Source organism: Crocodylus siamensis, chromosome 3 (assembly GCF_052110815.1).
Source record: "Crocodylus siamensis isolate JL-2025a chromosome 3, ASM5211081v1, whole genome shotgun sequence".
Taxonomy (NCBI): domain Eukaryota; kingdom Metazoa; phylum Chordata; order Crocodylia; family Crocodylidae; genus Crocodylus; species Crocodylus siamensis.
This window is the reverse complement of record NC_143397.1, coordinates 106,297,978-106,310,900: the sequence shown is the minus strand read 5'-3', so window position 1 is coordinate 106,310,900 and position 12,923 is coordinate 106,297,978. Positions and strand designations below refer to the sequence as shown.

Here is a 12,923-nt window from a genome sequence, read left to right as displayed (position 1 = left end):
ACAGTCTTCCCTGAAAAAGTCTCTGGAAAGCTCTGCTGTTCAGTGCAGAGAGGATGTGGCCCATTAATACAGCTACTCAGAGTTGTAAGGACAAATGCAGATGAGTAAGTTGGTTGACTTATGCTAGTTTTTCCTTTTCTAAGTCAAAAATGTTCTTGGACACTGGAAAACTGGTTGCAAGGGTAAAGTGAAACAATTTGGCTGTATCCGTTTTCCTTTTTAGAGGAAGATTGAAAAGATCTTACCAGCTCCTGGGGCAGCAAACTTTATATAGGATGCCTAGAGAAGTCCAAGAGACCCTGGCCTCAGAAACTCTGGGCAGCAGATCGAACTGTGCTTTAGTGAACGGTTTTTTGAGTGTCAGCTTTTTTATCCAAGGATTTAGATCCTGCGAGGTATTTGGCAAGAGTTGGAATGCTGATGTTGGCGGGAAGTGAAGGATATTAAATGCTTCGTAACAAGTTCTCAGTATCTCAGACTTTTGACTTTGACTTTGAAATTGCTTGTTCTGTAGCTCCAAGCTTTGTTTTGGAGGTGTTATTGAAGTTTTCCTGTTAGAAACACTGAACTTTGCAGTATGGTAATGGATTTAATTAGATCAATGATTCTCAGCCTAGGGTGCCTTAAGATCCTTTCAGTGGTGCTACACTGTGCTATAGCACTATTGGGGAACAAACATGATTCTCAAGAGAAATGCAGAGAATTCAAATAGGAATTCATAATTTTAAAAGCATTCTGACCTGTTGTGTTCCTTCTCAATTCTTTGCAACAAAAGAATTGCTCAGTTGTTTTTCTGTAGTCAAAAATGAGTGAAAAGTAAGAGCTGGTATTTTCTGAGGGTTGTCTTGAGTCCACTGAGGGGTGTCTCAGGCTTAATGAGGGGTAACTTGAGTCTGAAAAGGTAGGGAACCACTAATTTAGAATATTCATATTTATTTGTGGTGGGGGTGGGTCTGGGTGGCCTGGTGCAGGGTTAAGCTGTGGGGGTAGGTGGCTCTCTGCTGCTATGTGCACTCCCAGGAGGTATGGGGGACCCATGCCTCCCAGATCTGTGCATGGGGTGGGCTGCCTGCTGTGGGCTCAGGGTCCCCACCCTGCTGCCCTCTCCGGGGACATCTATAGCCCAGCAGGCGGGACCTGGCACAGCAGGGCAGAGTGGTGCTGGGCAGGGAAGCTCCTTGCTGCTGTGAGCCTCACCCTGGCATGCTGAGACTTCTGCCCACCCTGCAGCATTGAGGGTCACAACCCCCTGCTGGTGCCAGCTAGGCAGAAGTTTGTGGCACCAGGGCGGCATGGAGCTTGCAGCAGCAAGGAGCTTCTCCAGCCAGCCCTAGTCTGCCCTGCCACACCAGGTCCTAACCGCTGGCCTGCAGAGGCCCCGGTGGAGGGCAGCAGGGCAGGGAGCCCGAGTCTACAGCAGGCAGCCTGCCCCTGCCCTGCACACATCTGGGGGGCACAGGTCCCCCATGTCCTCCCAGGAGTGTGCGCAGTGGTGGGGAGCTGCCCCTGGCCCCCTCCCACTCCCTGCAGCTGCACATTCCAGCCCCAAGCACCGTGCACCACCCAGCTGGGCAGCAACTCCAGACCTGCCCAACTCCTTTCTTTTCTCTGTCTCTCTTGGCCTCAGCCCACCCCCCGACTTTCATGTGGGAGCTGTTCTCTAAGTTGTCTGGCAGCCATGTACATGTACATGCAGATGGTGCCCCCTACCTAACGGTCCTCCTCCCAGACCTTTGCAGCCTGAAACTCTGCCAGCCTGCAGAGAGCCCTTTCAGAAGAGCAAAATCCTCATGTTTCTCTGTTAAAATGAAAAATCCACATTTTTCTTCATTTTTCTGGTGGGAAATGGAAAACCCGGATCTATGCTTATGTCAGTACTCCTAGGGTCCTGGCATAGGGTCCTTTTTTTGTATGATAAATGATAACATGCCATACATTCAACCAGTTCATGGCATGGTGAAATGTTCCATTTTTGAAACATCTTTGTGGCTGGTTTGTATCATGCCATAAATTGAACATGGTACAGGTTCCTGGGCTGGGGCTGCCCTCTGTCCAATCACAATTATCAGCTGATCATGGAGACTGGGTAGGTAGCAGGTCCCAGTGTTGGGGGAAAATAGCTGGCCCCTGCAGGGGGCAGCTTTGGGTTCTGGATCAGGGAACCTCCCAATCCTCCAGTTCCACAACCCACAAGTCACACAATTGGGCATAAAATTCCTTGGATCCTGATCTGGGTGGGGGAGAGAGGAGCGGGGGCAAGTGCATAAAATTCCTCAGATCCTAATTGTGTAATTCATATTAATGTCAGGGGCCCTAGAACAGCATCTATAGGTGAGCTGCAAGTTGTTTTCTTACCAGAAGAGTAAAAAGCAAGACTAGTGTCCCATTAGGATCAGCATTGAATATATTATTCTAATCGTTTTCTTGTTGTTGATATCTTTAATATTAAACAAGTCACCAGTGTGAAATAGTGTATGTTTTGTTTTTGTTAGGACAAACGGAGCATTCGTGCTTTGTTGCACTTACATTAGTTACCCAAACAGCTGCAGGCAAGAGTGCCAGCTTCATGCTTTCCAGCTTTTTTGTGCTTGCATCACAGCCCCTAATGTACGTGTAAATCTGATGTGCATGGTATTAGATGGATGTAGGGCAGGCTAGGCAATTATTTGGGCTGGAGGGCCACTTAATGAGTTTTGGTGAGCCGAGGGCTGTGCATGCACACGCTGCAGGGAGCTCATCTGCGCCTGGGCTGCCACCCATCCCTAATTAGGCGACAGTCCTAAGTTTAAAGATAGAGTCCTGGTCCTGTGCTGAATGACTCCAGGACAGCATTTGTCCCAGATTTTCCAGTATCGTGCAGGGATCCACGTTTTTCATTCATTGCATAAAACAATGGAAAACACTGGGTTTCCCTTTGCAGGCTGGCAGAGTTCCAGCCTGCACATGGGGCTGCTTGGGGTTGGGGATGGAGTGAAACCAGGGGAAAGGGGAGAAGAGCATATGGTCCCTCCTTCCAGTTTGGAAATGTGGTCACTCTACTGCAGCCAGGCTGGGTCTGGTGCCAGAGCAGCAGTGGGAGCATGAGCCCACCCTGGGCTGTAGTATCTTACCTCTGTGTAACCCCAACCACCACAAGCTGCCCAGCTTGACTGACAACAGCAGGCAGGAATGGGACTGAGAGCTGCGCTATGCCAGGGGTTGGGCTGTGGCATTCACAGCCCTGCAGAGGTGGCGAGGGTGCCCCCATCTCTAGGCCAGTTTCCCATCCTCTGCCCCACAGCTGTGCAGACCCTGGCTGGGGGTGACCCAGGGCAGGGGCCTCAGTTCTCCCACTGTGTGGTGCTGGGTGGGGAAGTGGGCAGGGCTTTGGCCTCTGCTGGCATGTCAGGGGACACTGGGTGGAAGCAGCCCTGCCCACCTGGCACCCCGGGGTTGGACTCCATCTCCCAGGCTGCTGTATGGTGCCGAGCAGGCAGACCAGGCTGCCTCTGCCTAGCATCCCCCACTGCCCAGAGAGGTTGGAGCTGGAGCTGCTGCCCACGGACCCACCAATTAATTCTTTCTGGCCCATGGGTGGGTGGTGGCTCCGGCTCTGGCCTCTGGTGCTGCGGGCTGGATAGAATCAATTGGCAGCCTGTATTTTGCCCACTCCTGATGTAGGAGGAGGGGTAGGGAGAGAAAAAAAAAAGCCCAAATACAGCAGTGGCCCAAGGATTGGTACATGAAGATACTGAAATAGTCCATGTTAAACCAGGTAAGAGACTATTCAGAGAATGTGAGCAGTCTATAAATACATTTTTAGGTAATATAAATGATGACAGAGATTGATTTGGTTTCAGGTGGTAGGACAAGGAAGGCCTGAAGCTAAGAACTAAGAAGTTGAGACTAAATAATAATAACTCTTGTACACTGAAATTGGGTAATGGAACATGGTGTCCAAAGAGGAGGGTAAGGCACTCTCATGGCAGGTGGTCAGAAAGATTTTAGGTAGCCAGGAGCAATAGTTACCAATAAGCATGGCTTTCTGTATCATAGAGGAAATATTTTTTTTCTAACGGTTTGATTCTGCAATTTTTAGACAGCCCTATTCTGATTATTTAAAAATAGATTTATGCTTTGACACTTGCCTTCATCACAGACATCTGTATTGACAATGTGGGTTTAAAGGTATTATCTTTATGGTGTATGGTATAAAGCATGGTATTTGAGTGTTCTCCTTCACTCTTGCTGTCATAGGAAGAGACTGCTTTTGTCAAAAAAAGAGTTCAGTTCAAAAGAGCCAAATACAAAGTACCACTGTATAAGTGGTGTTTTTTTTCATAGTGCGCTGATTGAAAAGCATTTTAACAGTTTAAATAACTACAAAATATTTTTGCTGATGCAATATGTGTATCTGGACTAAATATTGTATAGCTATGTCAAACTGCATTATAACCTTAAATGAGCTTTCTGAGATCAGAATTAAAAATAAAAAATAGAAATATTAAATATTCTTACACACTTTGAATGAATTAGGCCAGATCCAAATTTAGTACTTCATGATGAGATGCATATAGAAAGGAGGAGATGCTTGCTAAAAGCTGATGTACGAAACAGATTTCATGACATTGGATGTTTTTAAATGACAGTAGAGATTATGGAAATCTATAAACCAGAATCGGCTTAAAATACTGCATTTGCACAGTTGATAGTCCTACCTGAAATAGCTCAACAGTTTTTAGACTTCAAAATAAATACCAAAATGATCTACTCAATATTATGGACCAGTGGTGCGAAAAATCGTTGTAAAACAAAAAACTGTTGCAAGTGACTTGAATTACATATTTTCATTAAAATATTCTGAGACTTTGGGGGGGCATTGTACAGTAAATACAAGCCTAGAGCATTTTTTCATTTTGTGTATTGGAGGAGAGAGTGGAGATCTTCCAGTTAGTGTAGAGCTATGAAAAGGCATCATAGGATGCTGAAGCTATATAAATAAGTGCCACTTCAATGCATTAGTAGGCAACCATCGATCCTCTGGATCATGGTGTATATGTAAGGAGTCCAGTTAGATGCCTGATGAATCTGCTTGTGTGGAGTCCTCTGACCATCATACCAAGACCTTCAATGCATACTCCTAGGCAAGAGTATGGAGGAGTGGAGGCTGCCCAAGACCTACTATTTCCCGTTTGGACCATTGAAACAATCCAAAGGCTAGACGGAGTCCAGATATTCAGTGCCTCAGTGATTGTAGCATCTGCCAGAGAGCATCAGATAAGAACTGCTGACTGCCTAACTTCTCATCAAGAGCGTGTTTCTGTCAGGGTCATGTCCCCTTATGGGTACTCCATGGTTGGAGAAGAGCTAAGGCAGTGGCGGCTAGGGTTTTGGGGTACCCTATACTCACTTTCTGGAGGTTGCAACATTGTGGTATTTCATAAGAGCTGCCCTGCCAGAAGTAGTCCACGTTGCCACCAGGCCTTCCAGTCAGATGGAGTTTACGGTTGGACCCAGTACCAATGCATTGGAATCTAATAAAATGTTATTAGACTATGTCTATCTTAAATACAAATGTGTGGGTAGTACATGTATTCAACTCCTCATAGTTTGTTTCTGTCTATACTTATACCCTGATGCCCTAAAATATAGGAAATCTGGAAGTATTTTTGTTTAACATTATTTGCAGTTGTCTTGGTAGAATTCTCTGGCTAGAAACAAAGTCTTGTTTGGTTCCTATCCTGTCCAAAAATAAAAATTTACCAGCATTTTTCTATTCTAGGTACGTGTTCTTTCTGGATCCATGCAATGTAGACCTGGTACATCGGAGGATCAAGTCAATTGCTCTGTGCGTTGCAGCTTGTCCAAGGAAAGAGCTCAAAACTCTGGCTGATGTTCAGAAATTTGCAGAAACTAATGGTATGAGGAAAGCACATCTGAGTTTCTTCCTGAGCCAAATATGTTTAATATTAATAAATGTAAGATTAAAGATGACTTCTTAGATGAACTAAAAAATTGACAAAACCTAGTGAGATATCCCAACGGAATAGTGTAGTAGTGCTGTAAAGACTAAAGCTTGCTTTTGCCCTGTTATCTCCATAATTTTTTTTAAAGTTTTTTAAGGAAAGTAAAGCCTAAAAGATCTTCAACAGAGGGATTTGTATTTCTCTTCCCCTCTGGAAGGCTCTTTGAAATTGCTGTTTTACTGTAGTAATTTTATCCCATGGAGGCGTTCTCACACATCCTGGGTTGGCGAGATCAGTGCTGCTATTGAACTTCACTGGGGCATGGAGCCTGCCTGCCAGTGGGAGTAGGAAATAAATCCTGTTTTCATTCAGCACTGCAGTACAATTCCCTATTTTTTTAAGGATCTTATTTTTCTTTTCTGTAAGGTAAGTATAAAGGCAGCTGCACTATTGAAAGACTTGGATTTTGTGCTCCACCCCTATCCCTTGAGACCTGTACTTCTTTCTTGCAAGTGGTGGTTTTGTTAGCTCAAGGCATGCTGGAACATGATAGTTTAGTGAAATGTGTGAGAAGTGACCAGCTTTGGGACTTCACAAAGGAGGGGAGACAAAATGTAAACACTTCTCTGAATGCCTTCTAGTCATTCTGTCATTTACCTCCTCTCTAATGGATAGCAGTTTTTTCCTTAACCCTCGTGCTGGAGAGATGTCTGCACTTTGTTGTGTGATACTTCTCTGCTATGCTGCTGGTATTCATAATGTTATTTCAGCTTAGAGCAGTGAATCGCTTTCCTGGAGTCCCTTTTTGTGAAGGCAAATGAGCTGTTAACCTTCCATTAACTCTACACTCTGACCTTCTGTTCCTATTTTGCCCTTTCTAATTTTGCCTACACTTGTCTTATTTCCTTTACCCAATGCATATTGACTTCTGTAGTGCAGTTAAGATCAGCATACAAATAAGGGAATTTCCTTATTAACACCTCTTGAAATATTCCAATTTGGTCATTTAAGCCTAGTTTTTTCTCGTCTGTGCATGGGTGGCTTTGGTCATGAATCAAATTCCTTTCTTAACTGTGGTAACTGTAATGTTCAGCATAATTGTTTATCCAACTGAACGAGTTTATCCAACTGCACTTGGTTATCCTGAGTATTGTATTACAGCGGATCTGTCAAGCCTCCCCATGTAGAAAGATCTTACATAAATATTTTTTTAAATTGGCAGTAAATAGACTTCACTTACCTTGGTCTAAAGTTTAGATAAACTATCTTTAGCCTTGCCTTACAGCAAACAGCTGTCAAGAGCACTTGTACATTTTGACCCTGTTTTGCATTGCACTACATTGGGCCAGTAATTTGTGCCCAAGATGGGTAAATTTGTGCCTGATATTGGATAAATAACACAAAACTTTAATACATGGTAGAAGCCAGAGCTCTTTTGTTATGGGAAAATTAACAGAAAGCTAAGTAACCAGAGTGTGAGATCAGTGACCAACACTGACCAAAGGTGTGGTTACACTGTTCCATTCTTTCCCCAGTCATTATACTTCTATTTTAAACTATACCAACCTGTTTAGCATTCAGAGCTAGCTACACTTAGGCCTTTTAGCTTGCTATAAACTTTCTTCCAGTGTTCTCAATGTTATGGAGGTGCTAATAGAACACAGAATAACTTTTATGGATATTTGAAAGTAAATCTTTTATCTAGTTTGAGATGAAATTTATTACAACTGGGGACTAACAATGTCAGACGTGTTTTTCTGCAAAGATAATTTGAGAGGATAATTCTTCTAATTTCCCACATTGTTAAAACTTAGCTTGTTTAACTTAGTTTTTGTCTGGGAATATATTCTATAAAGTGGAATAAGGCTGAAAATCCACTTCTTCATTAAGATGAGCATTGTGGGCATGTTGTAACAACTCTGAATTTTCTGGATTTATAATTTTAAAATTTAAAATCTAAATGCGCTGTGAAAAATGTACAGTAAAAAGACCACCCTAACTCCAATTTGGAGTGACTCCATGTAAAATTCTCTGTTTCGGGACAACGTGATTCCTGTCCAACGTGATTAACTGTTCAGTTAGTGTGAATTCTGTAATCTGTTTAAAAAATGGAGTAAGGTCATTTTGAAATGAATGATTGCATAATAAGTGGTGCTTAGGTGCGTCGTGCACTACTTTGTGAGTCCTTCAGCAGCTATCTCATATTGCTTTGTACTAAACAAGACCTTTCCAGTCTGTTCATCTGGGTGCCCTCCACTGTTCAAAAATTGTCTTAACCAGATAGCGCTCTTAAAATGTTGGCATGTAGCCAGGATCAGTCCATGTGTGGTTGTACAGTCCTGGAGCCATATATTTTGCTTTTATTTTGCTGCCAGCAACATTGTAGCTGTTGTGCCCTAGCACTTTTGCCTGGAGCTGTGCTGAGGTACTGGACTTGCCTGCCCTCTGTGGAGAGGGATCAGTGTAGGCTTCCATGAATAATACCTTCCATAATAAGCAGATATATGATCGCGTAATTCGGCAGATGGCTGAGAGGTCACTCTTGGATTCTATTCAAGGCCACAACAGAGGCAAGAAGCTCAGGCAGGCTTAAGAAAGCCAAGAACAGACAAAAGACTGCTAATGGTGTTCCAAAAGCTGTCCTCACTTGGATAGGGTTTCCTTCTGAGAGGCTAGCCTGAAGGTAGATGGCACCAAAAGCTCAGAAACAGGAAACCAGGAGAAAAGCTCTATGGAGGGCCAGGTTCTTTTTTTCATGCAAGAGCTTGAAGCACACCCTGAGGATTTGACAGCAGATGAGGACTTCAGCTGGTAAGTATTGTGCACAATAGTATGTTAAAGTGTGTTACTGTGTTGTTCACACTATGAATTGAGCCTGCAAATGCACTGACCCTATGTTTTCAGATTCAGTTTTAGGAAAAACTCCCTCCCTACTCTGGGCCATGTTTTTGTAAGGTTAACTGAAAATTGAGCTTTATGGCATGTTTTATGATCCGGTTGTCAGGGGCCTGTGCATAGTTTGATTCTGTACGGAAGTTCAGTGTGATGGTTTTAAAGAAACGGGGTAGACTTACAATCCAGTATATGTCATATACTTTGTAAAATAGAACTAGGATTTATTTTGCTTTGTTTGCTCTTTGAATACCACCATTTTGGCAAAAACAGAATTTTTTCTGCAAGATTTAACTCCCACCTCTCCATGTGACCGCTTGCCAGACCTGGGTTCTCACACAGCTGTCACTTCAATGTTAGAATGACTTGTCATCTTGCAACTGGACTGTGCTTTCTCATCCTCTTTGCTACTCCTTTTCCCTCCTGGTTGACTGCTTCAGAACCTGCCTGCCCCCCTTGACTGCAGTTGTAGCCAGGGGTAGCAATTCAGGTTCAGAAATGACACTGTGATGTAAATATGCCTGATGAAAGACACAAGTGAAACAGTGAAATAAAGCAGCATAAAGTTACTTTGATTCGCAGCTTAATCAATACCATGCATACGCTTTCAGTTAGCTTAGCATTTCATGAAGCGTCTTTTCCAACGTGAGATATGTCAGTGCATAGAGATTGACAGAGGCTTGGCTGCCTATGAACTGCCTGCCTGTATTATTAATCCCTTGGGTTCAGAGCAATTACTTCAGGTCTCTATTTGTTTTGTAACACGATTTGTGCTTGTCTGCAAGCAATATTTCTAAATTAATACTTAAGGCAGTGGTTCTCAACATTTTTAGGCATAAGGTACCCCATAATAGACTCATGGCACCCCTCTGTAACTTCTGTGAATTGCGTGGCACTTCACTCCAAATACTAATTTACTTATTGCAGTGCTTATGTCAGAGGTGTTCAAAAGGAGATTAGACAAGCACCTGGCTGGGGTTACTTGACCCCAGTGCTCTTTGCTGTCCAGAGCAAGGGGTTGGACTCGATGATCTAATAGGTCCCTTCCAACCCTTGAAATATATAACTATGAAGGAGTTTTTCCCGGACTTGAGCCTGAAGCGACCTTCCAGGAGTTTGTATCCATTGCTCCTGGTCTTCCTCAGGGGTGCCCTGGTGAACAGTTGTTCACTGAGTTCTTGATGTACTCCCCTGATGTAGTGGTAAGCTGCTACCAAGTCCTTTCTCAGTCTTCTCTTGTGTAGGCTGAAGAGGCCCAAGTCCCTCAGCCTCTCCTCATATGTCTTGTCCTGCAAGTCCTAATCATACGAATGGCTCTTTTGTGGACCCTCTCAAGTTTTTCCAAGCTTCTACAGAGGAAATTTAGTTGGAAATTAGGAGGAATGTTCTAACTCTGAGGGTGCCCAAGCATTGGAACAGGCTACTTAGAGAAATTATGGAATTTCCATCCTTGGAAATTTTCAAGAGCAGAGTGGGCAGATACTTGGCCAGGATGTTTTAGTTGGGGGCAGTCCTGGGTAGAGCAGGGGCTTTACTAGATGACCTTACTAAGTCCCTTCCAGCCCTTATTTCCTATGATCTTCAGGCTTTCCCAAAAGCGAGGGACTGGGACAATGCTATTCCAGAGCCAAAGAAAAGAAACATTTTATTATTTTGTTTCCTGGGAGACTGAAATGCAGTAACTACTTGATTCCCTTCTGCACCTGGACCTTGAAATGCCCAGTGGCAAAAGCACTCTGGCCAGGCATTCTGCCAGAACCTGAGGAATAAGAGGAGGAAGGTGAATGAAGAAGTGTATGGCCTCCTGTCATCCTGCCTGTGACAGTCTGAGAAGGCTAAGGAATGGTGGAGGGGCTCTTTGGCACAGGGAGCAAACAGATGGGCAGCTGACTAGGAAGAGCACTAGATTGACTGTGAGGACAAAGCTCAGAAGAAAAGGGATGTACAGAAGCAGTTCCTTGAGCTGATGCAAAAGCATGCGACTGCTGGAGAACATGCTCTTGTCACATTTCCACACAGCACCACAGCCCCAAGCATTATCACAGCCCAGGCAGGTCCTGCTGCCTACTGAGAATACCACTTAACAGGTAGTAGCAGGTCTGATGCTCAGTGGGTCTGACACTCTCGAGACATCAACATCAGTGAGTTCTGGGACTTCTTTGTCCCTTCAACCACAGATGAGGGTTTTTTTCCAATGCTGTCCATTCTACATGGGAGAGTTACTAGTCAAAAGTCCATACTTACACATTATTGTGAGCAGCCAAGCTCAAATATGTGCACTCAGGCTTTGTACTGTTACCAAATCTGAATTTTTTGGTTTGTTGTTGTATTCTAAATGGTAGTGTTCCAAAATTTGCATTGTTTCTTATGACTCGTTGACTCTGTTAAAAAATTGTGCAAGTTGTCTTTGGTTTATTAGCCCTGTTTGTTCTGTAACGCAATTTGTGCTGGTCTGCAAGCAGTATTTCTAAATTAATACTTAGACCAAAGATTTTTACTAAAAACAAATCAAGTTTCAGAAGTTTACGCTGCATGGGTAAAATGCAGCACTGGTTCCAAAAAGAATGTGCAAAAAATGCAAGTCATCTAAAGATTCTCAACCAGGGTGCTGTGAGGCATGTTGCAATGCATGTTTAGTTGTGCAGATATTTACACATGATTCATAAGGCAAACCTAGAGGTGTCAAAAACATTCTGACCTGTTGTAGTTTTTCTGAATTCTTTGTGGCAGGAGAATAGCTCTTCTACTCTTGTTTAACATCAAACGGTGAAAGCTAAGGCCTGGCTTTTTCTGAGGGGTGCCTTGAGTCTAAGGAGACTGAGAAATACTGATTTAATTCATTATATGATAAAAATACATGGCATAATGTGGCCCTGCCCAAGTGCCTAATGAAAATCCCATAATAAGATTAACACTTTCCAGCCAAAACCTCTAAGTAAGAGCTTAGCACCTCCCTTATATTACAGTGCTGGTGATGTCTAGTGTGGAGTGAAGGTAGGTCTTGCCAAGCAGTTTCTGGTCTCACCTTTAAACAGTTCTGTCTTCTCCTCATTGATCTGAACATATACTATCCTTCTGTAAAGTGAACAGATCCTTTCTGCTATCTGAATGTCCAAGGAAGCAGTTTGACATGAGGCAGTGTCAACACTGTTAAAGTCCATAGTAGTCTTAGGAGCTACAAACTCACTTTTTTATTATGTATTGGAGGTGAGATTCTAATAATACTGTTGTATGATCCTCTCCAGAAATACCCCTAGAGCATGAAGGCTTGATGCAGAGGATCAATGAAAAGAAGTGTTGGTTCCATTGATATTCTTGGGGCAAGTCAGGAGTGCAAGTCCTTTGAACTGGTCCATCAAGACCTTTTCCATATCAATGCTCACATTCACAACAGCAGCCTGAGTCAGGTTGCCTTCACTATATTGGCTTACTACTAATGGATAGCCGTTGAGGAGACAGTGGCAGATTTCAAAGTGGTTGTGACTGTTTTCTCGGGTCTCTGTGATGTGGTGAGGAGCTCTAATCATATTTCCAGGGATACAGCCATTGCTCTACTGAAGCTCTTTTCTCCACTGATTATTCCAGGGCCACATCATAATTTTTCCCACCTGTCAAAGCTTGGTGTTTAAACCCTGAAATCACACTGCAGCAGATGAAGCTGCTTCAGGGAAAGTTTATCTATAGGTCACTGCTCACAGATACTGCTGTGGGGTGGGGTGGCAACTGGCTTGTAAATCTAATAAGGAGAGAGACACACACCAAGCAGAGCTCAAGTCTACACTCAACAGGCTTTGTCATGGCTTGGAATAATATAGCAGTATGGGCTGCTTGGCAGTAATTCGAAAATGGTGTCTACTTGTAAAAAGGACAAGTTTGATACGAAGTCTCGTAATCCTACCACATGCACCAGAATATGTAGAGGCCAGCAACAGAACAAAGTACACCATGGTATACCTGACCAGAATGTTCTGTGCTTATTTAATTGTAAAAAATCATTGCCGGATGGATGTCACTGCTTTGGGAAAAAAAGATATATTTGGAATAGTTGATTTGCAGCTGTTTGTGTCAAAAACGCATAGGAAAGAC

General features: G+C 43.5%; 1 protein-coding gene across 2 annotated transcripts in view; it reads left to right on the top strand.

The window, feature by feature from the left end:
- Positions 1 to 12,923, top strand: part of SLC44A1 (solute carrier family 44 member 1) — a 118,800-nt gene that overhangs the window by 43,025 nt on the left and 62,852 nt on the right. For both annotated transcript variants that reach the window (XM_090038921.1, XM_090038920.1), the window contains exon 4: positions 5,762 to 5,898. In XM_090038921.1, coding sequence (XP_089895047.1) covers positions 5,762 to 5,898 — 137 coding nt within the window. The remainder of the gene's footprint in view (positions 1 to 5,761; positions 5,899 to 12,923) is intronic.